This window comes from Synchiropus splendidus, chromosome 2 (assembly GCF_027744825.2).
Source record: "Synchiropus splendidus isolate RoL2022-P1 chromosome 2, RoL_Sspl_1.0, whole genome shotgun sequence".
Lineage (NCBI taxonomy): Eukaryota > Metazoa > Chordata > Actinopteri > Syngnathiformes > Callionymidae > Synchiropus > Synchiropus splendidus.
In genome coordinates, this window is record NC_071335.1 from 34,849,565 (window position 1) to 34,877,305 (window position 27,741).

General features: G+C 40.8%; 2 protein-coding genes across 5 annotated transcripts in view; one reads left to right on the plus strand and one right to left on the minus strand.

The window, feature by feature from the left end:
* Window positions 1–395: 395 nt before the first annotated feature.
* LOC128754129 (paralemmin-1-like) lies at window positions 396–25,745 on the minus strand. Of its 2 annotated transcripts, none has more exons than XM_053856518.1 (8): window positions 25,319–25,582; window positions 10,869–10,921; window positions 9,579–9,659; window positions 7,697–7,818; window positions 7,531–7,594; window positions 5,189–5,219; window positions 4,419–4,469; window positions 396–2,266 (listed from the first exon to the last, which is right to left on the minus strand). In XM_053856518.1, the coding sequence occupies exons 2-8, from the start codon at window positions 10,911–10,913 to the stop codon at window positions 1,470–1,472; spliced, it is 1,191 nt and encodes a 396-aa protein (XP_053712493.1). In that variant the 5' UTR covers window positions 10,914–10,921; window positions 25,319–25,582; the 3' UTR covers window positions 396–1,469. The 2 variants fall into 2 exon arrangements, with proteins under 2 accessions (XP_053712493.1, XP_053712492.1); XM_053856517.1 differs by lacking the exon at window positions 25,319–25,582 and adding an exon at window positions 25,606–25,745 and having other exon boundaries at window positions 397–2,266.
* The window catches only part of LOC128754130 (phospholipid phosphatase-related protein type 5-like), a 32,570-nt gene continuing 30,088 nt past the window's right edge, over window positions 25,260–27,741 (plus strand). Inside the window, exons 1-2 of one of the 3 annotated variants that reach the window (XM_053856520.1) lie at window positions 25,260–25,392; window positions 25,450–25,720. In XM_053856520.1, the coding sequence (XP_053712495.1) occupies window positions 25,673–25,720 (48 nt within the window). In that variant the 5' untranslated portion in view covers window positions 25,260–25,392; window positions 25,450–25,672. Of the gene's footprint in view, window positions 25,721–27,741 lie in introns of all 3 variants that reach the window. The other 2 variants (XM_053856522.1, XM_053856519.1) reach the window with 2 other exon arrangements.

Consider the following 27,741-nt stretch of genomic DNA (forward strand, 5'->3'; position numbering starts at 1 on the left):
TATAGACCACAATGAGAACAAGTCAACACAATTGATCTTAAAGAGGAAAGTGAGTTTCAAGAATCCATACGCCTGCTTTGATTCGAACACTGGTAACACACAGTGGTTTAAAGCGTGGCAACTAAACTGACTAATTTAGTCGTTCAATTGTTCTCTATTGTGCACCTTCCTGTTTTATTTTGTTCAGTCTCACATTGTCTTTTTGTTCCTGCCCACCTTCCTGGCCTCATGTCTTCCACCTGCGCTATCAGCAGCTCCACACTGATCAGCTGCTGAACTCCCTCCCTCCCTTGGGTATTTAGTCAGTGATCCCTTCCTCATGTCCTTGAGTCCAAGTTCTTTTCTGTAATACAGTGAAGATGACAACAAAGACTTCCGATGTCTGCTGTGAGTCCAGATGCAGTTGAGGAGATTTATATATGCAAGTATTTTGTTGTATATTTTAAAGTTACATATTAATTTATTCAGCTTTGAAGTGACATTGAGAAGTCAAAGGCACAATTCAGTATTGGGCTGAATAGCTTAGTATTGTTTCGATTCAAAGGTCCCGCCCAGCAGAGATGGAGGAAGTGACGTCATCGAACGAGGCGGACCAATGAGAATGAGCCTTGCTTCAGATCAGATTGTCATATAGCTGTATTTGCTTTATGTTAATAGGGTCTCTTCAGTCATTATGTACATTAAGGCTGGAGGGCCAAGGTGTTTATATTTGTACACGTGATCGACATTAAACACTTTTATATTTCAACTTTTCCATCATCACTGATAGTGGCCATAGAACCTGGACCTAGCATACAGTTCAGAATGACACCTAAATTCAAGTCACAGGCCACGACAAATGATGCAGCGTGACATTGGTGGCCCCCGGCTTCGAGTCTGACACGTGTTAACAAAATAAGCATCAACGCACACCCAACACTGAACCATAAATCTCAGTTTAATCATTCAACCACCTGGTCATCATTTCAAGCTCAGCATCTGTACACACGCAGAGGTTCTGCTCAACTTCATACATCTATTCATGTACAATGGTCACCTCCACTAAACATTCACACCGTAATGTGGATAAATGTGAGCACTGCCGTCTGTAGAATATCTAACACGTGAGTTAACAACAGCCACATAAAATCTCAATTAAATAAGTCGGAACAATGAATTAAATTAGGATAAAATCCAAATCCAATACACTTCTGGTATATTGTATTTTTTCTGCTGTTCCTACAGAAATATAAATGGTAGAAAAACGCATACTGTTTCTAATGGATTCATATCTTGGTCAGAATGTTTGACGTCTGTAGAGCAGCGGGTTGGTCTTTGGGCCACTGTGAAAAGGGTCTGTTTCGAGTTGGAAAAGTGGGAAGGAGCTGCAAAGGCACTTGTGAGATCCAGTCAGTCAGTTCTTCTCTCAGAAGAGTCGATCATCTCTCCAGTCTGGAGGGGTTTCTGAAGTGCTGGGAGGACTGGGGGGTCTACATGATGGAGCAGCACTGGCAGGCTTTTGTCTGTCTGGGCTTTGTCTCTTTCTTGATGGGTCTCGTCTCGCCGTGGATCTCTGTGCTGATGTCGTCTGGTTCCACCTCCAGTGTGCTGTGCTCCTTGGCATGTGAGAGCAGCGGCTTCTGCTCCTCAGCCGCTGGCGCTGACCTGTGGTTTGCTTGGGCGTCGGACAGGGGAACCTCCTGGAACTGCCCAGACGGGCTCTCAGACTCCTGAGTTGTCGTCGCGCCGAGTTCCACTTGCTGCTGAGGTTCCTGCTCTGACGGCAGAATACAAGGCTGCACCTCAGAGTAGACTGGCACCGGGGCCACTGGGGCGCCTTCTGCAGGTTCTTCCTCGGACAGCATGAGCACTGACTCCTGAGGGTCATTACCGTTGAGCTCCCTTGATCCACTGTCATGTCCGTCCAGTTTCACGGGTCCTGTCTCATCAGCGGGTTCCACTTTTTCCTCTGACTCTTCCTCACGCTTCACCGCCGTCTGTACGGCTTCAGACTCAAAGACTAGACTCTCTTCTGACCGTAGAATGTCCACCTCTGAATCATCCTCTTCGTCCGTGATGATGACACACTCCGCCCTCATCACCATCATCTCCTCTTCCTCGCCGTCGCTGTCAATGCTTGGACCAGCACCGGAGCTGGAGGTGAGACTTTCACCTTGTCTGTTGGCTGTGATCTGAATGTATGGAAGCGTTGACGCATCCTTGATGTCCAGAGTTGCTCCTCCATTTGTGACGACCACTGTGGTGTCTTCATGAAAATGTCTGGTGGCTGGAAAAATTGGCAGAAAAGATGAACATGTGTACCAATGAATGCCATTTTAAAACCTTGCTTTTTCTACTCTCCTTTGGGATTGAGATGTCACCGATGCTTCTTATCAAATGAAATGAAGTTGGCCCAGTATCTTGCCTTGGTCGGGCCACAGACATTAGATGGAGGTCATCATGCTCATCCTGACCTTTCTTTACGCCTCAAACTGTGACACACTGTGTCTTCCATCTGACCCCGCTAAACCCTTTTAGCAATTTCACATGGTTTTGATGGCGACTGTGACCGGAGCTGCATGAACACTGCCTGCCGATAGGTCCTGACTCAAACAGCTGGGCTTGTTTTCACAATTGCCCAGGGTCTATTTTCACTCTCCTCATTTCTAGTAACGGTATGTTGCAACACTACCAGAGCCACAACAAAAGAAAGATATTTTGAAAGAAGTCGTGACCTTAAATTGATCCTCAAAAAGCCACCAATTGGAATTTAGCGCAAATGTATAATCTTGTTTGTCTTTCATCATTTTCCCCCACAGCCAGTCAGCCTCCACCACCTAAACCAGTCTGGATCATCCTCCCAGTTCACATACAACCTCTTCCTCTGCCACATCCATGAACCTCATTGTTGCAATTCTCTTTGACTTTTTCTACATCGCCAATACACTGCACTTCATGCAAAACTTCCTCTCCTCTACACGTGTCAAAACCAACAGGCATTTTGTCTCCAGACTCGTCTCCCTGAGCTGCCCTTCTGGTGTATCCGTCTCAACTCTTGTCCTTCACCCAAATGAAAACCTGAGCATCTTCAACTCTGCCACTTCAGCCTCAGGCTCTGTGTCTTTGTGTCAGAGCTAATGTCTCTGCACCATACATCATCATGGCAGATCTCAATACTGTCCTGCAACAGATCATGTGTTCTTGAAGTAGAAAGAAAGATGACACCACATTAGGTCTTTAGTTTGACTTTAGTCAGTGTTGTTTTATGAGAAAGGCTCTTCTCAAAGACGTCACTGACAAGCTAACACTTCACTTTCATCTCAGTTTCAATCTTCAAGGTTCTGGCTCCAACACTGCAGGGCATGGCGAGTCCAAAACAGAACCTCATTCCTCATAGCTCTTAGCCTCAGGGTGGTTAAGCTTTTGAGTGTCCTTGAAAAATCACACGTTCAGCACTTTGTGCTCCACCGTCATACATAAATGTAGCACTTTCAAGTGTTCACCGCGCCGCATGAGGGCTTGAGAACCCGGTATGCTGCTGTCACTTCCTCCTTGATCATACTAATGTACAGGAGTTAATATGAGAGTCACATCGTGGCTCAGCAAGGTATATGAGCGGTCATAACACAAGAAGAGAAGAACAATATAGAAAAGATGGAAGCGTGTACCAATGAATGCCATTTTAAAACCTTGCTTTTTCTACTCTCCTCTGGATTGAGATGTCACCGATGCTTCTTATCAAATGAAATGAAGTTGGCCCAGTATCTTGCCTTGGTCGGGCCACAGACATTAGATGGAGGTCATCATGCTCATCCTGACCTTTCTTTACGCCTCAAACTGTGACACTCTGTGTCTTCCATCTGACCCCGCTAAACTCTTTTAGCAATTTCACAGGGTTTGGATGGCAACTGTGACCGGAGCTGCCTGAACACTGTTTGCTGATAGGTCCTGACTCAAACAGCTGGGCTTGTTTTCAAAAAATGTTGAAGTCTCTCTCTCCACTGTACAGTGAACAGCACACTCTCAGACACACAGGGGCCTTTGACCTTGGGGCCCGCACAGAGGGATGGCAAATCCTGTGAACATTTGTCCAAATAAAGAGATGAGCCAAAAAACAATGTGAATAATCCAACCAGAGATTTCCAACACGCAGGGATCCAGAATCTCAGTCAGGGCAGTCCTTAACACTAGCTTCCTTCCGGTGGCATCACATGCCCTTTTTCAGGAGATACCTGGTAAACTTAGAGGTTCATGGATGTGCAGATATGCGTATTGGAGCTAGCTGTATTTTTGATTTGATATCACTGGAATGTACAACTTGTTATTCCAGCTGACTGAAGTGAGAGGCAACTTTCTTTTGCTGCACTCGTCATTTTTCAGTTGAAGCTCGAGGAACCTATAGGAAGGAACATATATCATGAGTCGACACAAAAACTCACCTGATCCCGTCGCCTCTCCATTGTGCACAGCAGCAGTGACTCGGCCCATATCTGAGGAAAAATGACTTTGTAATAACTGCAACACGATATCATAAATCCCATCAAGACCACATCAAATGTTCGACCGAAGTCACCTTCAGTGCCAGAACGGTGCAAAATCCCATAAAAGCTATTTCATGCTGCAGCATCCAACATTTCACAGAGGAGACGCGGCTGACATCAAATGCATTAATAATCAATCTGTAGTGGTGTAATTACGGCGTTCGGAGCACAGGTGCAGCAAAGAGCCGGAACAGCAGACAGGATCTCGACGTGATTAAACACTTAAAAACAGATCTGACACAAGTGAGATTGTTGAAGAGAGCAGGCAGATGGATGCCTGGCTGGCCAGACTGCCTGTGTGCTGTTACTGCGGAGTCAAGCGTGTCCTTTTGTCCCCTCACTACGACAGCCTGGTCTCCTAAATCAGATTCTTCAACGTGAAAACAAATGTCACATGATGAAGAAACGCTTATTCTCCTAATATTGGTTTCAAATCAGGAAAAAGTTGGAGCCTGTCTCACAAATAAGTTGCTAATGCTAGAGCATGTTTATTTTTATCAGAGGATCCAAATGCTTTTGACAGCCATAATGTTCGGGCACCATATGATTCCTCACTTTTCATTGGTTTTACACTGCATTACATAGTACTGTCTGAGGAGGTACCACCAATTTTGGATATGTCTAAAGCAGATATTGCCATTAATAAAAACACAAGAGGTACCACTTACCTAGTTGCTCCCTTACAGAGTTTACTTTGTCCTGTCACAACAAATAAGACAAAATTAATGTGTGGAATGTAAACATCAAGTAAAGTCTTTATCAACTACAAGCCAGTCGGCACAACTCCATGCAGACCAGTGGTTCTCCAGGTCAGTTACAGCTTAGAACAGAAAGATACACCTCACATCAACTGTGTTTAAAACATCTGGACACTAACTATAATAGTTTCTTCACGGCTTCTGCAACTATCTTTCCAGCTTCAACTAATAAGTCAGTCGCACCTGTATTTCAAACATGATATAAACAGTGAAATAACAAGGAGAAATAGATATGAGGTGAACCGTTCTATCTCTGAAGACGTGGGTCTCCATTGTCATGCCTGTCAACAAGACACTGTCCTGTGCCCAATGCTGTCTGATTCAATTTAAGGCTGCACACAGTGCTCACATACCCGAGTCCAACTTGTCTCGGTCCTACCCTGACGCAGGTGACAAGTGTAAAAGGGAGGAAGTTTCTTGTCTTCTTTCCCTTTCCATCACCTATTTAACCCTGAGAGTCTGACTGACTTGTTGAGGGATGGAGTTATTCATTTTAACTTTTGACGTTGTGATGTTTTAAGACAGGTCATTTCTTGCCCTCAACCTTCCACCAGGATTTTTTGCCTGTCATTTAGTTATTACCAGGGTTCTCCCCAGGATTTTTTCATAGCATTCAGAGTCTCTTCATCGCCATGATCATTTACATGCAGTGTAACCCTTGTGTCCCTTGAAACCTCTTAAATACACACAATATAAGCTCTGCACACTTCATTACGTAATCCTAAGTAGTCCACATCTTTGTTTTTGTTATGATAGGTGGATGTGGTTTTTCTGCCACATCTGCCATGTGAGTACTGTAGGTGGATTGATTTCATCCAAATGAAGTCAGGTGAACACTCAACAAGAGATTTGCTGAGGCTGAACGTACAAGACGAAGTACATCAACGATCAGTCATCGTTCTTGGCCCGAGCGATATCACAAAAGGTGTTAGAAAAGGATTTCTTTTCGCCAGATATCAAGTGTCAGTCATGTCTAATCTGCCCACAGTCCTGGCACCAACGCATTTCGGCACAACATTCACGTCAAATATGAATTCACTTCAGTCACTGAATGAGGAACTAAATCATCTGGGATGGCTTTACAAAGGAATGCACATCTGAGCGGCCTGAATTAGTGGCATGTATGGAGGATTTACATAGCTGAACAAGGTACTTCAATGGAGGAGGGGCTTTGTGTCATGTTGCAGTGTTGTAGCATGTTTTGCTTTCATTGTTATTTAAATCCTGTTCGCTAACCACTATAAATGAAAGCATAGCTGCAAAGACGTCCAATGCAAGTGTCAATTTTGTCAGTTTATTGATTTTATTAAAACTCTGTTCATCAATTTTACTAATAATTTAATGTAATAGAACACCATATATCCATAAACACAATACATAGTGAGCATACAGCGCTAACTCTCTTATGGTTTCCGATAATATGGTACTTAAAATGCTGACGACACAATTTTGACTTGAAATATTACAACTCAGTATGAGTTACAGGGGAAACAGACTTGTTTTTGCACCAATATCAGCAGCAGAAGACATGCAGTTTACTAAACATAATACAACAACCAGAGTCTCCCTTGTGCACTTGTGAATGCTAGTGGCAGGAGGTGATCACAGGTACACTTTGTGAAAACCTATGTATTTTGGATTCCAACTGACTCACAACACAATAAAAGTTTATGTATTTATTGGCAGTAGTAGTAGTAACTGACTGACAGTCTCACACCTACCTGCATACACACTCACAATAAGACACAAGCTTAGTTTGATATCACATCTGAAACTCACAACTGGAATAAGACAAAGTCTGAATCGATTTGTTTGACAAATCATAGAGAGGCACTGTGAGACACGCAACAGCGTGAAACATGAGATGACGCAGCAACTGTCTGCATCATGTTGACTCTCGTCAAATGTTCGTGTTACTGTCTCTTTTAAATTGAACATGGATAACTGACGGTTAGAATGTAGTCATGCCAGAGAAACAGAAGCGGGACTGCCTCTCTTGTGACTTCCCCAATGAAAGGGAGAAGAAAAAAGCATTCCTCACACTGCCTTTAGAAGTGCTCATGATTACAGTCGGCTCCTTTGAACAATGTTCCGCATTACAGCTACATTATGAGAGAGTTCAATTATTCATGACACACTGGAAGAACATCTGGTGGGTTTAGTGTGCAACAATGATGCCGATGATGGTGAGGAAGATGATGATGAAGCATGTCCTCAACATTTTCACATGTCCAAAAGTGTGTATTTCTCACCATGTGGCTGTCTTCTTTATGTCCCCTTATGTTCTGTTCCAACCGCTGAGTTGCAGAAGACAATCTAGACCAATATTGGAACATCACATTGTTAAAAAAAGTTCATCGATCCAACATAGACATAGCAAATGAGCCAAACACCAGCTCTATATTACTCAAACTGCACCTGTGTTTGTCCATCTGCTGCGCTGGGGACCCCCAAAAAGGGGAGAGGGGGCTCTGGGCTGCGGGAGAAGTTGGTGGAGATGGTGCGACTTCCATCAGCCACTGGTCCCTGAGAGACTTCCTCTGAACAGATAAGAAGAAATAGCAGAGTGGCCTGTCAGGAAATGAAACCACACTAACAATATAATATTAATATCCATTAGTCGCCAAAGGAGTTTAATACTATCAATAATTCACCTTGGCTCATGAAAGCAATCCTATCTTCAGTAAAAAGCTAATCGTCTGACAAATGCTGAGCTGCAAGAAACCGTTTCAAGTAGGAATGAATTGAGGAAATGTATTAGTCACAGTAACGTGAGCGCACACGCAAACACAACCACACCTATCGACATGGGATAAATGCTTATTTGAACACGTTCACACAGGATTAGGCCTCTGGATGGCGTGATGATGATTTTAAACAGAATCTTTTGACAGCGGTGCTTCACAAAGCGCATTCATAATTCTATGCTTTACATTAGAAAAGAAGCAGAAACAAAAGGCAGCCACGTACACAGCAGGTGACAGCCTTGGTCCTCTGTATATAGAGTCAGCTTGTTTAGTGTCACTTCTTTATGTTTGACCAGTGAGGGTGTTTAACTGTCCTCAAACACAGCGTCTATGAATAGAAGGCAATAAAGCTCCTTCTGGCTTCCTCTATGTGTCGAGAAGAGGCCCTTGAGCTTCTCCACATCCCGCCAAATTACTGGGCCATGAGAGCGGCTGCTGCACATGCTGATCCCCTCAGTAAATGTGGCTGAAATGCTGATGGCTTTTCAACGCAGGTCATGATGAAAATTCAAATGTTAAGACACACATATTCACTGGTCTGATAGCGTCCATGTCCGTGGAATTGGATTTTCGAAAATAAAACATTTATTTTTTTGAGAAAGAACCTTGGTTTGGATTCAAAGGTGAAACCTTGTGTGACCCACTTCACATCTGCTTACTTCCTCTATACCAGGTGACGTCTCTGTCAACAGCTACAGAGATGGAATGGTATTTACACCTCTCAAATCCTGTTAGTCGGTGGCTTCCTTTCCAAATACGAGTCCAACAAAAACATCAGTGTATTTTCCCCAGCAGAGAAGAACAAGAGCCACTCTGTTGCTCACGGTGATTTGGGCTGCCCGGACACAACCCCGTTTTTAACATTCCTACAGGTCAGGAGCAGCTTCCTTCAAGCAGACCTTTTTACCCTCCCTGAGGTTGACGTTGATGTCAGAGCTGATGAATGTACAGCAAGACGGGTTCTAGTTGCAGGGGGATTTAAATCGGTCAAACTGCTAGATGGCTTGTAGGTGATGTTAGCTTTCATTTCAACACAATGCTCGGGACCTGCATGCACACAAACACTGGGTAGTCAAACTGGAGCAATTTCTGGAATGTGCCTTTGAGCAATGCAACAATGCAAAGACATAGACCTTGTTTTTTTTACAGTTGTCGGGAAATGAATTGGCTGGGACCTCAAGAGATTAATTTTGATTCATCAATTACAGACAAAAATAATGAATTAATCTGAAGACCAGACGCATCACATTATACAACGTGATGTCACAACCAAAACGATGAAGGAGACGAAATAAAATGTGTGTAAAATAAAAATGGAAAATTGAAGTTCATTTCAAAAACTCTAGAATAGAAGCACAAAGAAATGTTGTTATGAACACTGAACAACAGACAAGAGTTCGCTCTTCACTGGAGCCGCCTGATGTTTATAGAGATTCAACTCAAATTTGTTCATTCTGAAATCAAAGCTGATATTCCAAGTGATATCAGTGAAGATAAATGAGGGTTACGCTCAAAAAGAGGCAGCTTTCATGAGGGCAGCATATGTTTCAGACCTTGAGCTGATGAAGTCTTATTTTCTCATCTTCCATCTCTCGCCTGATTCTGTCCTCTTCCTCTTGCAGCCGTCGCCTCTCCTGAAGAGTGTGAAGGAAAAAAAATTATGTAATTCCACAGACAAACGGAAGAGACAACTGGGAGTAGAAAGAACAGATAGAAACATGGTGGTAAAACTGGGACACCTGGAATTTCATCTGACACAAACTAGCATCAAAGATGACAGAAAATAATCTTAATCCCCAAATCCACAAAGGACTGTCATGAAAGAAGAGGTGTATGAGACGTGACACATAGGGACTTTTCATGTCAAAGCCTTCTAGAGTATCTAGAGCTTTATCTGAGTACAGTAGTGGGTGGGTTTGGACAAACTAGAACACGTGCGCCTGTTTGCTCACTCTAAAAACGGACGATGATTTATCAAGATGGCACACAGCGGTTTGGGACTGTCATCGAGGAAAAGGAGGATATAGAGATGAAAATGTAAAATACATTCACCTCCCGCTCTCTGATTTATTACGCCAATAAGAGTATGTTAACTAAATGCATCTTTATTTGGTGCTTGCTAACTGTTACCATGCAATACTGTGCACACTTGGGTGCTGACAAGAAATCCTGTGTCAAATATATATTTATTTATCAAAAGAGTACTCCATTCTTAGGTTGACACAAAAAGGTCCAGCACTTTCTTGCATGCATAATGTAACATTTGAACTCTGTGGCTGTGTGTTTGTGCTGATGGTTGTGTGGATGTTTTGTCCCAGTGACAAATTGACGCTAACATCTATTTATAAATGTCATGTATTATAGGAGGCCACGAGTGATGGGTAGATGAGGTATTATGAAACAGTATTGCAGGGTTGATGATACAGTGTCATAATTTTCAGAGGCCACTAGATGGTGCTCCTTGTTTAGGAATGATCTGAGGTTTCATTAAATTAGTTGTCCAAGTCCAAACATACAGCAGCTCGAGTCATCATGAGGCCTCTGAAAATGAGGACACTGTTTCATGAAACCTCATCAACCCATCACTATTATTTTTAACACTTGTGGTGCTGTCCTTTGTCCTGAGATGTGCCTCGTGGCTCCATGCACTCAGGCCTTATCCAAACTCATCCTGCTACAAACTAGGAAACATGCACTCTCAGATTTAAGAAAAAGAGGCTCCTGTTACACATCATAAACTCAGTCAAACGGATGCAAACCACCATTCCGTCTAAATAGAACGCGCAAACAGGGATGCTAGTAAATCTGCCCGCGCATGGATGTGTGTGCGTGTGTGTACTCACAGCGATAGCCTCCAGTCGCCGTTTGTATTTCTCCACCTCATCCATGTCGGAACCTGTGACATAATAAGACAAATATGTGTGTTGTAGAGTCAACAAATATCCTTCATCGAGTGGAGAAAAAACACAAGAAGTGAAAAAACTTGTTTGTCTCTGCAAGTTTAGAGGTTAAAAAAAAAAAAAAAACAGGATCAAACTGCATTTACTTGTCAGTCCCCAAACGCCGCGTGTCCCAAACTTGCAACATCAGAGGATTTAGATGCAGCCGGCGACTGGCATCACAACATCAGAGGCAGGAATTTCTGCCGCCGCGCCGCTATTGAAGCTTATTTGGACAATGGGACGGTGAGAAGTAGCCTTTGTTCTTGTCCCTGTTTGGCACTCTGCATAAACTCCACCCACATGACATATTTGACTTTTTTGTTCACCATGACGAGGCCTGTGGCATCCCTCATTAGCGACAGTGACGTTTGTTTTTCCGATATATGACACCAAAAGGAAAATATTTGAGCTGCTCTTCGTTCGGAGAAGCAGGACTTGAAGTGTGTTTTAGACACCATCTTCCTGGGACTCACACAGATAGGTTGCAGTCAGCAACATCTTTTAAAGAAAATGGTTTCAGGATTCAGCTAGCATTATTTAGCACTCTCATTTAGCAGCTCACTATCATGAAGTTAGTCAGAAACATACGGAGCCCCTAAGGGGACATGACAACAACAAAAAACTACTGTGACATTCTGGGTTTATGCTACGGTTCCTTAAAGAGTTCAATGGTGACAAGTGAGTGAGGGTGGAGTGAGATGCTGGCTGGGGGTTTCTGTTTTCTGGAGACCACTATACAGTGTTTGAGTGAAATAAAAGAAGAAACTAAACTGCAGAACGGCCGTTTTCGTCTACTACCAACAGACGCTACAATACTTTTGCAAGATCACACGCTGTTCAAATGTATTGATCTGCTGCGAGAAGTAGAGGAGTCATGGAGGATGACCTGACACTGATTTCAAAACCATGCTTGCGATGAAGCACGGGCAGTATGTCCTCATATTTTAGTCCAATTTCGAAATAAAATTCAATGAATGTTTCTCACAGATGCTGACTCGCCATTGTTATGAGCCGGAAGGAGTTACGACGTCACTTCAAACCAGTATTGCGAGATCTCACAATATCATGTCCCCAAAATCATGTGCCCTTAGGGGCTCCGTAGAAAGATGTGATGATCAAAAAGCATTTTTTTAAAAAGTAAGACATAGACCCAAATTTAAAATCAAATGTCAATTTCTTTGGCATAGATTTTGGGTGTTGTCTCTTTGACAAAACTCAATGAAATCCCGCCACTGCCCATTAAACGTAGGTGCCAAAATAAAAATCATTAACCGTCAAAAGGAATGAAATAGGATTTTGTATTAAATCCACAGGAAACAGATTTAATTGGGTCTCTAGGTCTAAATAAGATGGAGGAGATGGATAAACATCAAGTATTGTTGGGACTTTGCCACAGCTTACAGTGTAAGCCTCCGTAGAGAGTGGCGGCTCACGTCTCATCAGGGTTCCTGCAGAACGCTGAGAATAGCAGCCAGAGATAAACAAGCAAACACGGAGGCTTTGATGAGGAGGTATAGAGGGGCTCCCCATAGACACGCAGCAGCGTCGATAATTAGCCTCAACACCGGAGGACAGCCAGACGATCCTGAAGTTAAGTCAGAGTCAGTGAAGATGCCATGAAAAGAGGTGAAGCATTTCCCTAGAGATTAAGGATTGCACTGACTGAGTCAACAAATGGGAAAGTATGTCACGCAAGAGAATAACAACATTCAAACCAGGAAAACTATATTTCAACAGAAAACTCTTTTTTTGTTTTTACACACTTTTAACAAAAATTATACCCCTCCAATGAAAATGAAGACTAGTTTCATAAAATGTGGACTGTACACAACGAAACTTAAAACCAGCAACAAAAGATGACGATTTGGATTTACAATCCTGACATCTACAAGGATACTGAGACACTCCTGAGCACAGTAATTGAGGCTTCCATGATGGCCTGCACACAGATGCATCTTGACATAATTGTTCATTATCGACTCTTCAACGAAAGGGCTGCAGGTTCGTTCGCTCAAGCCTCAACCATTTGGCAGATATAATTGAAGTGTTGGACTAGTACATAATTGTTGTATTGTGAGGAGAAGACAAGGTCGCTTCTCTACACGGATGTGCGGCAGAACCATCAACCTTTGGTCAAGAGGCTTTAACAGGTCAATGTTTGCTTAACATTTTAGCTAACAGAGATAATGGTTGACAAAGTCCCACCCCCCCAAACAAAAAAATCGACTGGAGACTGGACGTTTTCAGCAGTACTTAGTGAAACACCATACTCTCATTGATTTGGAACATTGAACTTGGAATGCATTTGAGAAGCAGTGTCATCATAATGTCCTTTTGATGACTCGAACTTGTGGATCAAATTGCATCAAGTTCTCAAACAAAGTGACATTTCCTCACACATTACATGCATGGTAAAACTGATTTGAATACGCACCTTCTTCCCTGACAGTTATTCAAATTCTGTTTCTAAAACACTCTCTACTACTTTTAAGTTAAATGTATCGAACATAGCCAGATGAACAGTTGCACTGTGATGTTTTAGCAAAATCTCCACAACATTTATCTGGTTACTGACAATAGAAATCAGCTGGAACTACTGTAGATAGAGAGCTAATCTCTTAGAGGCCTCAAGATGACAAGCTCATAAAGCATAAAGCAACAGTGCAATTATGAGTACTCTACTTCTAACAAGCAGATTAAGGATAGTTAAGAAGACAAAGATTTTTTTTCCCCACTCCAATCTGACTTTAGAAATTAAGTATTATTAAAAGCAGGGAAATAAAAACCTTTAATTTAGAGATTATCATGATTATTCTTACTGTTTTTAGTATTATTACTATTATTAATAATATTATTAATAATAATTTTGAGGCTCAGGGGATCTAATCAAAAAGACCACAATCATGTATGTATATTACATGTAACGTCTACAGTCCATTTCCAGGGCAAGGAGTGATGCAAAGGCACGTAATGTTACCACCATACTTATAAATAAAGTGGTGTTGGAACTGTGAATCACTCATTTACAGCGCTCTCAGCAACTGCTCATGAGTCTGTGGGAGATCAAGGTTGTCATCAGGCTACTGGCCTCAGAATGACATATACTTAAGCCTCGGCCAAACATTTACTGAGATGAAAGTGTTCGAGTAATAACAGCCACTAGGTATAATGTGTTGCGAAATAGCTGTTGGTCTCATGGGGGCGAAGGGGACGGAGTCATTAAAAGGCCACCCAGTGACATTTTGTTTTTCGATAATGATGCAATAATGCTGCCTTCAGCCTCGTATCTCCCCCCTGCTTTCAAGTCTCTCTTCCACTTCTCATAGTGAGGGAGTGATTCTAGCGGTGAGGGGTGTGGAGAGCCCGGTGACTTCAACCAATTGTATTCTTACATCAAAACAGTATGATGTGTATCCATTTAAACTTTACTAAAATACAGATATTTAACTTCTATATCCGAATAATTAAAATCAGTGCAGCGGGTTTAATAATTCACTCTCAGTGGTGCGTCCTCAGATGAATTATTAATAAAGTGCAAGAAGCTAGTCAGGTGTTTTCCCACTGCTACTAACACTTGTATCCAAACAAACCCTTAATAAAAGTAGTCATATTAGTTCACTAACTCACCTTGCAAAATGACACTGTCCTTGTACTAAAACAATAGTTATTTTCTATTCATTAAAAAAGTGGATACTTCTTTATGGTCAGACCTGGCTTTTGACCAAAGTATGCTTTATCATTGACATTCCTAGTGTTCCTTGACAGGATTTCTGGTGCGGTTCTGTCCACACAATCTTTTCACTCTTGATGTCCTTTGTCTGTTTCTAGCTTAGCCCATCCCATCTGGTTAGCTCTATTATTGTGAGCATGACACTTGGTGCTTCAACTGGTGTTAGTCATTGTTAGTCAAGTGCAACAGCAGCATTGATTCATAGCAGCCAGTATTGTTTGCAAAACTGGAATATGTCCTATCCTTTCAGACAAAAGGAGGATTGTATGAACTCAAAATATCTCTCTTTTACATGTGTCAGGAAAAGGAAGTGTACAATCATGCGTGTCCTCCAGACAGAAAGTGCAATCAAGAGGACCGTGATCTTCGAACCTGCACTTCCTTTGTCGTCACAGAGCCCAGCTCGGGAAGAGCTCACACTGTGAACAGCAAAACAAAATCTGAGACACAGGTTCATTCGGGGACGGGCAAAAACCGAAGAGGCAATCACTCTCAAGCTGAAGGGATGGACCCAGCGAACTGCTGTGAAGTGCTTTTTCATCAACTATTGATTTTCAGTTGTTTTACAGACTCTGCTGCACCACATGCTTTATTGGGGATGGATATCCTGCTCATATAGATGAAAATAAATCACAAGACACACAATGGACAAGTGCGCATATTTGCGTATAACAGTGTTCACTTCATATTTAGATGAATATTGGACATGTTCATTTTGGGTGATAAAGCTATAAACTTTGTTTAATTGAAAACATACAACCAAACTCACCAAACTCCTCCTTTTGATTGCTGCATGCTTAGCCACTAAATCTAGATGTGTGAAAGCATTGTGTGTCTAACATCATCGAGCTAATAGAATCGTGGCCTTGGGAGTGTGTCAGGGATTATCCAACGTCAACATCCACTACAGCTTCTCTCAGTAGAAATTGTGATGGGGCTGGATGGAAATCAAACAAATCAGTTTTGAGGGACGAGTGGCAGCAAAGTTCACAGGGAGTGAACACGGAAGACTATGCCATTCAACGCCTTTAGCTAGGCCACAAAACATAGCATTGCAGGATGGTTTACTTGGATTCTAGAGAGCAGTTATTCTGTACTATTTGCCTCACAAATAAGTTTCATTAGGGAGCAGGATGTAAGTTATTTTGGACTGCAGTCTATGTTCAGGAATAAACTGTGAAATGCAATGATCCCCGTGCCTAATTCATTGAATGTGGAAAAAAGTGGACATGAACAGCAGTCCGTCCTCAAAACCAACATAAAATGTTGTCGCTAGCAACCAGCTCGCATTATTAGCAGTCTTTTTTTATACAAATCACATCTTTCTGTGAAAGCGCGTCTTGAGGTCTGTACCTTCTCCGATAAGGAAGACAAGGAGGATCTAAATTTGGCAGTTGGAGGAACTCCGCTTTTTACTTTTTAGAGACATTAGCAGTAAACATGACTTGTTTTGTATTACGTTCGCAAGAGTCACCAAAATCAGCTGTAAAATCAGACAACTAGACTGAACCAACTGTTCTTAAAAAAACTTTTATTCTGCCAACTTTCATCACCATCATGAAGCATTAAAATAGTCTGAGCTCTCAAAAGATTTCTATTTTAAGGCAACTGAATTTACCTTTCAACACCCAAGTTTCAGTTGGCTCACTGGGCTTCTCTGAGAAGTAGAATATTCATCGAGCATAACATTAATTCAGCATCTGCAAAACACAGGCTCACAACCAGAACATGCGAAGTGCACACAGAAAGATACCATCAGGCAGAAATAGAACCTGCTACTTTCTTGCTGAGAGGCAGCAGCCTCATCTCCTGCTCAAGAATGACAGGAAAACACTTCTCTATATAATAGTGTTCAGAGCCGAATCTCACACTCGCATCTGGTCAAACACATTCTGATCACACATCATGTGTAATTTGACTGAAGAAAATCAGTAGCACGGTTGCTAAGCAGAGAGAGCGATTGAAAATGACAGCCATCGCAAAAACCTTGTCAAGCTCTCATCGAATCAGCAAAGAGCAGCGGCAAACACTGGCGGACCCCTGAAATGGCTCAGTATGCACCGGCCATGATCTCGGTGCTGAAGATGACAGGCTCAAAAATGCACCGTGCGCCGCTGTGAAGAGTTTAATGAGCTGTCCTGTTTTCACAGATGAACGACGGTCAGATAGGAACTCACACAGTCTTCTTGGCCCAGCACGATTAACATGCAGGATTATGTTGTGTCACTTGGGCTTCAAGCCTTTCCATTGTGAAGTGATTAAAGATAGATTTAACATGCAATGATGGGTAAACCTTGGGCTGCTTAACCCACATTCCATACGTTAAAGGGATCAAAAACGATCCAATAGCATGTTTAAATATAGCAGCAAGGCTATATTGTGTGACGTGACAACACAAAACACTGACATTGGAAGACTCAACCTCACTGGCATGAGAATGTGGCTTTCACATTTGAAACTGTGTGCTGGCAAAATCAATTCACATATGAATCACACAAGAATCGTAATTCTCATTTGCTACAAAATCCATTAGACAAGTCCCAAAATCTTTTGTTGTTGTTGTTTTTTTAATGTGCAGGTCACTCCCTGCCCTTTCTGGATGCACACAAGCACTAAAGTAAAGGCTAGAGTTTGGCGTCATTTCGGTTTCACCAAACACCTGAAAACATTAAGCTGGACATGATGTACACAGTGAGCAGTCATTGCAAAACTAAGAGCGAGCACTTGGGCAACACAACAAATGTGATAGCTCCAATTGTGAGACATCTCCCAGAGATCGCAGACACACACTGCTGTGCTTCATAGACATTACAGCCCGTAAGCTTTACCAAGAGACAAAAAGAACGGTCCCCAATAAGAACACTTTCTTCAGATTAAAAGAAAAAAACTTTAATATCTATTTGTCATTCCATCTTGCAAAGCAGATTAGATTACATCATCATTATGAATGTTATTATAAATGTAATCGAAAAACTATTTTGAATCGCAACGTGGCTCCAAAAATTGGAATTGGACTGAATCGTGAGATATAAGATTCCCACCACTACATTTTCCTTGAAACAGTTTGGTTAGTGATTCAGTTTTATGAGAATCTAGATGGCTTGTATCAGTCTGAGTTAAAGTTGAAGATCATACGAGAGGACAACAACAGTTTTATGTGGGTGATCAAGCCCACGGGCTGAGAGCGAAGCAGAGTAGAGTGCCATTGTCCAAGGGCCAAAGGCAGCGACTGGCCACCCCAGAGTATTCCGTTATCTAACTGGTATATGTCTTACAACAGGCTGCGATGAGTAATGGTAAATTTCCACTCAAGTAGGAGCAGCAGACTTTAATAAAATAAACAGGGAGCAACAGCAGATTGTGTTGGCTGATCAGTGGAGACTCTCTCAGAGTTTTGCTTTGATATACTTCTACAGTAGATAAGGGGCTACAATTCCGCCTGTCTGATCTGCCATGTTAACATTCAACTAACTTCAGACAGACTGACCCGCCTTTTCACAGCAACTTGACAAATGGGGGAAGTTGCTTGAGTCACCAAATCACGTTGGGTGGCAACGTACAATTACAGCGTGTGTGCATGATTTTCTTGACTGAGCATGTATTTATCCTTGACTTCAGGTGACTCATAATTAGTTATGTTTAAAGAATGATGCCAATGATGACTGAAATATCCTAAACACATCTAAATCATCATTTCATACCTAAACATTTAAAGCTGAAGCATGTGCTGTGTATTTACTAAGTATAATTACCTATGTAATCCTACAGTTTGCCCAACAATATATCGTCTTTCTACAAGAGAATTGATGCGACAATATATATATATATATATATATATATATATATATATATATATATATATATATATATATATATATATATATATTTTATTTCAGTGGTCTCCAAAAGACAAGGAAGCTTACAAAATGGCAGTTGTTGACAGCAGCATGATGAAAGGTTTGAGACCTCGCCATTGTGTGAAACTGAAAGTACAGATGAGCTTTTACCAACATGGTTGTTAAGGGAAGGAAACTGAACAATTCCACATATTCGTAATTTCACCACTACTGTGAACGGTCGTTCCTCAGTCTCATTAATGTCACTATCATGGACCCTACAGTTAGCACAAACACGAGAAAACAACAACTAAAATACTATTTTTTTAAGTAATTGATAGGAAATATGAAGCAAGTTATATATATATTTTAAATACAAGTACATAGAGCACAAAATATTCTTAGCTAGCTCTCCATTCAGACACTTTCATAAGGTTTTCACATGATCTGAAATTGAAGACACATTATATTATGCAACATGTGATTATACTGAAGCAAATAGACTGGTTTCCCTGAGGCACGGCTTAAGTAAACCTCGACCTCTGATGGGATCAACATCATGAACTCTTGATATCTCAGGCTTTATCACTGCAAGCACTGTTTTGTAGGCAGAATCAACTATTGCTGTTTCTGATAAAGGGCAAACAAGGTTTTAAACCTGGAGGTGGAATGGGAGGCTGGATTTACATGACAACACTGAGGTGGCCCAGAGGACACAGGACAAACCTGCAGTTCATCTTGGAGGCAGAAATGTTTCACAAAGAGAGAGAAAGAAATCAAATTGTCAGTTGTCAAGTCAGTAAAAAAGGAGACTCATACAACTGACTTCATTTTAAGATGAAAATGTTTCCCAAAGTCCCCAAGTCCTGTGTCCTAATGCATTGTAAAATATTAAAACAATCCCTCAAACCTCGCCAGAACAAAATCTCTACAGGTGAATGATCAAGAGGAACAACCGTGAGAAATTTCATCTGACAAGTGCAAATAAGCTTGCACATATTTACACATTCAAACATATCTATGCAGGCTGACGCCTGACACTGATCACTTGTGCAAACCAAAACCATTAACAGTCTTGTGGGAAGTTTTGAGGGTAACTTTATACTGCTCTCTTTTTAAACTCCAAACCAGTAGCTCAACTATCCATCTCAACATCACAGACATTCCTATTGCAAACAGGCAGCATTCCAACAATGTAATCCTCCACAATAAACCAAAGTAGTCACTGGGCTAAAGACTAGCACATCAGACTAATGACTATATTTTTATTGTTCATAATGTGAAGAGATCAGCAGCAAAGGAAGCCACTTTAAGAGTCTCTTTGCAATCTAGGATTAACATTGGCATGTACCAGCAGGCATCTACGATAAGCTTGCAAGACTGCGTCAAACTGGTTGTAAGAGAAATCTGTTGTAATCCAGTGTCAGTTATTTTTGTGACTGTGTAATAGGTATTTATGCTCCAGGCATTGTCACTCACTCCATTCCACACACATCATAGATGATGCAAAGGAAACAATTTATGAAATAATCTTTTCAAGACCTAATACATTTAAAGCTTATTTTTTGACAGATTATCCATTACAATCACTGCTTAAGTCTATTTTATTTAGTATCATTGTGAATGGGAACAAACATTCATAGTTCTATTGATAATAAATTACTTTTTCCCCACAAAATTATACTAAATGGTGCTGCAATTGGGTTGGTCTCATCACAAATTACACAAAAAAACAGACTCATCCTTAAAATCCTCTAAAATAGACTATATTGCGGAAAAATCCAGGGTCACTCTGTCATTATGCTGAAAACAGTTTGAAAGCTGATTACATAGCATTAAATAAATTGGAGATAAATACAGTAATAATGGAGTCCATTTTCAAAGCAAAATTGAAGTTTTGATTTTAGAGCTTCTTCGAGCTTGAAGACTTACTTTAGCAGAAGATCGGATGAATAATTTATCTCATCAAAACAATTCTATTTTTGTTCAAAAGTTCTATTTATCCAGAGCAGCGTTGCCACACTTTTTCAGCTTGCAAGCTACGACCAAGTCACAATGATCTACCATACCATAACAATTAAAACCATATACATAATAATTATATTGAGCATGCTTTATTGCTCTTGTTTGTTATTCAGTCTCTCTCTGCAGCATGTTCAAGTTGGTGGCAGAGACAAAACACAGTACGCACAGACTGAAAGAACAGAACAAATTTAAAGCTAGGGTATCAAAATTTCCTTTCACAAAACTCAAAGGAGGATGCTCCATGGTTGCAGTTGCATGACTGCAAGAATCCATATTACACAATGAAAATCTGTACACCGGTCTATGAGCTGCAGGAACAGCGGTGCAGTCCACGGCATGGGAAGGCCAGTCAATTCAACGCCTTAAAAACAAGCGAGGATACGGAGCATGACACCTGAACTAGTTTCAAAACAGGTGCAGCACGAACTGTTTAATGATGAAAAGAAACGCAGCAATGTTCTGAACGCGCATTAAACTGATTAAACTTTTAACCATCACATCAGACCACTGAATATTACAAGGCGTTTTATTGCCATTAAAGTGCTCAATGTTTTCACTTCTCCACTGTTCCCAGCGGACCAACTGTGAAAGCCGAGCTGCGAGGAGACAGAAGTGCCCAGGTTATACACATGAACCAAAACAGCTCCTTGGCAATTTCACTGTCCTGATGTGACGAAGCTCCATCTTGGTGGTAAGAAGCTTGTTGGCCCGTAAAAATCGTCGTGATCGACCACTGCGATTGGCTGAATGGACAGCAGAGCATCATGGAAACCTCTGGTTACGTTTTTGAATCAGAATTTCATGATGTGAAGGTAAACCAGCATGACGTGTGTGCTCGTGTATAGGCCTCTTTCTTTTATCACTTTCATTTTACGGCACACAACACAACACAATTTGAGGATAATAACTTCAGATGACTGTAAAGACTTGATCTCCAACTTGAAGTAGACAACTTTGTAGGAGGAACGGAAATAAGTTAACAAGCTGAACAGATGGTTTTTATCATGCACTACACTTTTAGGAACCCACTATTGTAGAGTAGGCTCCTCATGCTAAAACAAACCCACACAACTTGTGTCCTGTGATTTAGGACACACCGGCCTCACCTGGTCCTCTATGATTCCAGCTTGAACAGCTTTGCACCCAAGATGAAGGACTGAATAAACCTCAGGCTAATCAAGCAGACTGGTCATACTAGCTGACAAGAAGCAAGGTGCGACGAAGTGTCATATGTGGAGTGCACAAATAAGGTTTCGCCTCGGGCCTTTGCCGCTCTATATTTTCTACCCACCCAAACACGCTCTAAATAGCTTTTGAAAAATGTTGATTACAGTCGTAACAGATAATAGCATTAAACACTTTTACAATTCACTCTGCCTGTGACAAGTGGGAATTCGACTGTGGAATTCATCAGACTGTGCTCATGAGCTTCCTGTCAAGAAATCCACGTCCTTGACAAAGCATCACATAATCATTAACTAACTTAACGTTTCAAACTGTGACTGCTTCTACTACTGCAAACTAGACTGGACCAGTTTGCTTGTTTCCACTGACAAACTAGGCGGCCACTTAGACCACAGCAAAACTGCAATAAAGTTAAAAATACATCAATAAACAATCAGTTAAGGTCACTCTTCTCGAGTGAGGTTCAACATGTCAGAGCAGTGTCTCATTACTGTAGTTCTGCAAAATGTGTAATTGAACTGAGACGTTCATATCATTCTCAGACGATTATTGGGATACACATGACTTGACCTCCAGACAAACATGATGGAGACTTTGAAATACTGTACATCAGAAGTCTCAAAACTTCAGTTCAGACTAGCATGTTGCAGCAGGGCTGGAATCTCAAGCATTCTTGGGCTCTGTCATTTAGGTAAAGGACAAGGACCTGTTTTGCAAATATTAACACGAAGCCCAAACATTTTAGAATGTCCACGGTTTCATTTTTTGTGTTATGAGAATGTTTCATCACAAGGTGCTATCAAAGGCAAATCAATATCATGTAATATTGAAGGTTGTCATAGTCATAATCACTTTCTCATAGTCATAACTACTATAGTTAGCCCTAGCTTAAGGATTTGCACAAGGTTAAATTCTTTAGCAGTTAAAATAAAGATGCGGACAAAAATGATTATTGCAGTACAAGTGCATGTATTTGGATCAATCTGCACAAAAGAAACACAGCAGTCTTCCCAAAAACACAGAGTATGGGGGAGAAAATGGTCTTCGATTTTTGGAACCTTTACCTAAACGGTTCATCACACTGCTCCTTTTCAATCTCCAGCCCCTCCAGGAAATCTCAATATTTACAACTGCAACTATTAACACAATTTCAATCAATCCCCACAAGTTCTGCAAGGTGCTGAAATTAGGTCCAATCCCTCCGACTCTCCTTCAAATCCAACCAATCACTCAAGTCTCCTTTCGCCCACCCCTCTACACGGGACGTGCGTCAACATATACACCACCACCCAGTTGAGATAAGTCATGTGCAACGCCACTCACATTTGCACACAAATATTACCACCAACCCTGTGATTCGGACGTGAATAAATTTACTTAAATGTAGAATCAAAATAAAAAGGAGAACTCACCAGACACCTGAACACTATATGGGGCGGTCATCAACAAACATGACTGACGCACGCAATGCTATTTCTGACACTACACTTCACGACCACGAGGAACATATCACCAGTCAAAGTTTTAATTCTCTGTATTAATGAACTGCTGAACTCCGGTCACCCACACACAAACATTCCCCACCTTTAACTCTCAGTCTCCGCCTACATACACATACAAGTCATATCAGTCAAGTCAATCCTCCGCGCCAAAGTATTAAAAAAACAAACATTGTTTTACAGATTTTCAGCACAGTATATGATGTTTAAAGACAAACTATTGGTCGTTTTACAATGGTGAGTGAACTGCAGTTCATTATTTTGACAACACATTTGCTTTTATCTGACACCAGGTGATGTTCATGAAGACATAAACACATGCTAATTGAATCAAGACATGGTGGTATGTGACCCTAAAAATAGAAAGGAAGCAGAAGCAGTCTAATTTCAGGTGACAATATTGGAGTGAATAACTGGGAGACAGACAGGCAGACAGATTCGCCAGGAGCGACGTGGCACGGAGGAATTTCCCTCCTGCTGGAAATTCATCCATCATCCAGTTACAGAGGACAAGAAGTGGTGGATTTCATCACTTGGAGCTACTGCTTTGTCTCCTCCCTTTATCTCCCAGGTTTTAATCTCCCTTCATCTTGTCAGAGTTTGACTCGCTGAGCTCTTCAACTTGATATGAAAAAGATAAAACCCGTTCTGATTGTTAGTGCTGACGACCACACAGTTTCGCCTCTTTATCTCACTTTAGCAGCTATGTCGCCCACTCTCTAAAAAAAAAGTTTTTTTTTCATGTAGATTTACATAGAAATAATGCACTATGTGATATATTTAATGCAGAGATGATGAAACTTTTCTGCTGAATCGGTGCAAGCAGACTCCTCACAATAAATGGGGTCGCTGTCGGCTGGTTGTGGAGATTCTAAAAATACATTTAAGTTATTGTAATTTGAATGAGAATTCATTCATCATTATTTAGCTGAACAGTACTGTTGCCAATGCATCATTAAGTACATTCTGACAAACTCTCACCAAAATACGCAGGAGCAGAATATGAAAAATACTATTTCACTTGCGTTTTTGACAGAAGCATCTTTTGTAAGACCAGTCTCAGCTCTGAGGGAGCCACTCAACAAAACATCCCACCCTTTTAATCAGAGTGAGATGAAGACAGTGAGTGTTACCATTTGAAAAGGCCTCAGGGTTCGCCCTCCGCCAGACTGATGATGACATGTGGGGAGCCTATTTTGTCTCCTGTGAGATAACCCTTGACAGATGGGATTTGAGGGTAGAAACCGAGTCTCTTTAAACCAAACCAGTGTGAATACGGCATAGCTGTGGTTAATGGTGATGAAACAGCAAGAGTTTGGGGTCGACCCGAGCTGCAACATTTAAAATCAGAATGCATTATTTGTGTCTCAGCAGCAGTGAGAAGAATCTGAAACAGTTACAGTTAAATGAAAAAAGATTTTGCTTCATCACCTCACTCTGCAGAACTAATAAAACTTTACAGGTCAGACTTAAGAGACACTTAGTAAACTCTTGAAGGAATACTCTAAAGCATCTGTTTTCATAATGACATTTGCAAATTTAATGATTACACTTAAACAAAGAATTTGTGACTTGTTAATATGACTTATATTACTTATGTTAAGTACTTATGTTACTATCATACCTGAATAATAACTACTGAAACGATTACATTTCCCCTTCACTGATCTTGTGATGAAACTCATTGCATGTTTTTACAGATTAATAAACAAACCCAAACTTTGGGCGCTTTAATATCTGACCTATTATTATTGGATGATGTAATGTCATGTACAGTATATTTGGCACATACGTTCGTGTAAAACTGAGGACGGTTAAACTCAGTTTCACATCGGAATCAGGTGAAAATGAAAAGAACCGCTGGCAAGTAGTATTTTCCTTTGCCATAGAAGCTCAAGTTTACTTTCAAGAGCGCTGACAACCTAAATAATTTTTAAGTAACTTGAGCACACGAATAGAGATGCTAAACGGCTAAAGGTGACCGCACCACTTAGCAGCCGCGTATCAACTGGTGAAACGAAACAAATCCATGGAACGATCAAAACCGGTTTTATTAAGCAATTCAGGATTCCATACCTGTTCAAACGTCCTCAAGTTGCGGCGTTGATTCCAGTTAAGTCAATAATAAGCCGGATGTAAGGTGTTAAAAGGTGAAAAAAGCTCGCTATGGTATGAATTAAGGTGAAAGACAGTTTTTTTAAATGCAGCGAAGAAGAACACCTGTGGGTCAAACAGGGAAGCTAACTGCTAACATGACCCGTCCGTGGAAAAGGTAGTTCAGAAGAGAAAGCGGGAGCTGACATCTGGGATACGCCGCCGAGGAACTTCGCCAAAAGTGAGTCCGTGAGCGAGGACGTGGTTACCTGACTCCCGTCCCCGTGAGGCTCCAGTCACCGTGGGACCAGCCCTCCGCCGTGCCGCTGCCGCCTCATGTTTCCTGCTGTCTGCGCTAACACAACAAACACCTCAAGCCGTCAGGTTAGTCGTGTTTGCTGAAGTGTTCTGTTCGCACTTGCTCAAAGTCAAGTTCAACTATTAACTGAACTATTCAGTGTAAATATAGACTTTGATACTGCCTGGCTCGTTGCTGTGACACATTCTAACTGCGTTTTCACCGGTCAATTCTCCTCTATTCTTGAGGTCTCTGGAACGGTCAGCTGTAGTAAGAGGTTCATCCATTCATGAATTCATTCATTCGCAGTTCATCCTTATCAACTTGCAACAAGCGTTTTCTGGCAAAGACAGTGAAACAATTAGTGGAGTTGGTATGGTTGTATTATTAATTTTATATTCACCACCCAAGAAACTGAATGAAATTTTGCTACTGCGTTTTCGGAAGTCTACGGTTCGCTATATATTGTCTGTATTTTGAGAAGGGACAGTGCATAATAAATAAAAATGTTTGGCTTACTGTAGGAGAAAAGAGTTATACAACTGTGCTTCCAAACAAATGTGCACGTTTCTTTTCTTTTTTTATTGTAACATTTGTAACAAGCACTTGATACAATCAAGTAAATAATACAGCCGTATCGTATAGTAATATAAGTATAGTATAGTAGTAGTAGTAATTAAAAGTATGGTGGTATTAGAGCGGAGTACAAGAGTATGTTTTTGTTCCAATTCAAATTAATCCATATAATCTTAGATTCTTAGTTAATGCATTTTATGTTTTGTTGCTTAGTCAAATCTATTATGAGAAAATTGTATTTATTTGAATATGCAGCAGTCATTAGTTTTTGATATTACTGCCAGTATGAAAAACAAGATTGTAGATTAAAACTGTATTTTGAGTTTGAGCAGTAGTGAACAACAAGGGTTGGTTGCTTTACATGTTACAACAACACAATCACATTTTAAAAATTCATCACCCGTTAATGATGAGGAACAAGTGTTGGTGAAAGCAGAAGGATGAAAAGATGAGCAAGGGAAAAAATGTGAGTAAGGCATCCTGGATGCCTGAAAAGCTAGATTTGATAGGCCTCATAAGGTCTGAGGTGGTGAAATATGGGAAGTCATTACACGCATGTGAGACTAATCCATGAGTCAGGTGATGTTGATGACACGGCCCAAGGCAGGAGGACTCCTGGAGAGTCTCTGCATGCTTTGGCCACCACTACCATCACAGGTGATGGAGAAGATCCATGACGAGATTAATGAAATCAGGAGACACACTGTCTTTTCTGCACTTTATTCCAAAAGCAGCAGACGATATTCAATCAGCATAAATGTCTCATTATCATCAAATGCATTTAAAATCTTACCTGGGGCAATTTCAGTTCATCAGATAGTGAAGATGGGAAAAACAAGGTGTCATTTATTGGCTCAGTTGGAGGAAAAATCTCAAGCCAGATGTCTAATGTGGTATAAAACACTATTTTATTACTATCTATAATGATTATATCATTCACCTTATAGTTGTGCATTATATGTGTTTTATTGGTGCATTTTATGTCAGAATTTTCATTTTGTATATATATATATATATATATATATATATATATATATATATATATACACACACAAAAATAAAACTCCCTCATCCCTTTTAAACAACTGGCTGCTTTCACTAATAGTGTGGTGACTTCTTTTTTAAACTATGGAACAAATAATAAAACAACAATGCATGAACAATGACCTGTATAAATAACACCTCATGTTAGAATCAAACCAGGCTACAAAACAGTTGAAACACAGTTGTCTGAGATTTTGTGTTTGTTTTTTTTTTGTTCTTTGGATGACACAGTTCAGTTCAGCGCTTATCTACCTGTGTTGTTATTAAGGTGACAGCCATAGAGTTTCCAATGATTAAATCAACATCTGGAAATTCCTCACCTACGGAGCTCAGACCTGACATGGCAAAAAATGATAATTGTGGCCCTGAAATAAGTAAAATGCGCACACAAAATACTAATAAAGGGCAATTAAATACTAATTTGAGGGAATAAAATGCTTTTTATATATAATAGTGCCTAGAAATATGTGTGTTTTTCAAGGACTTT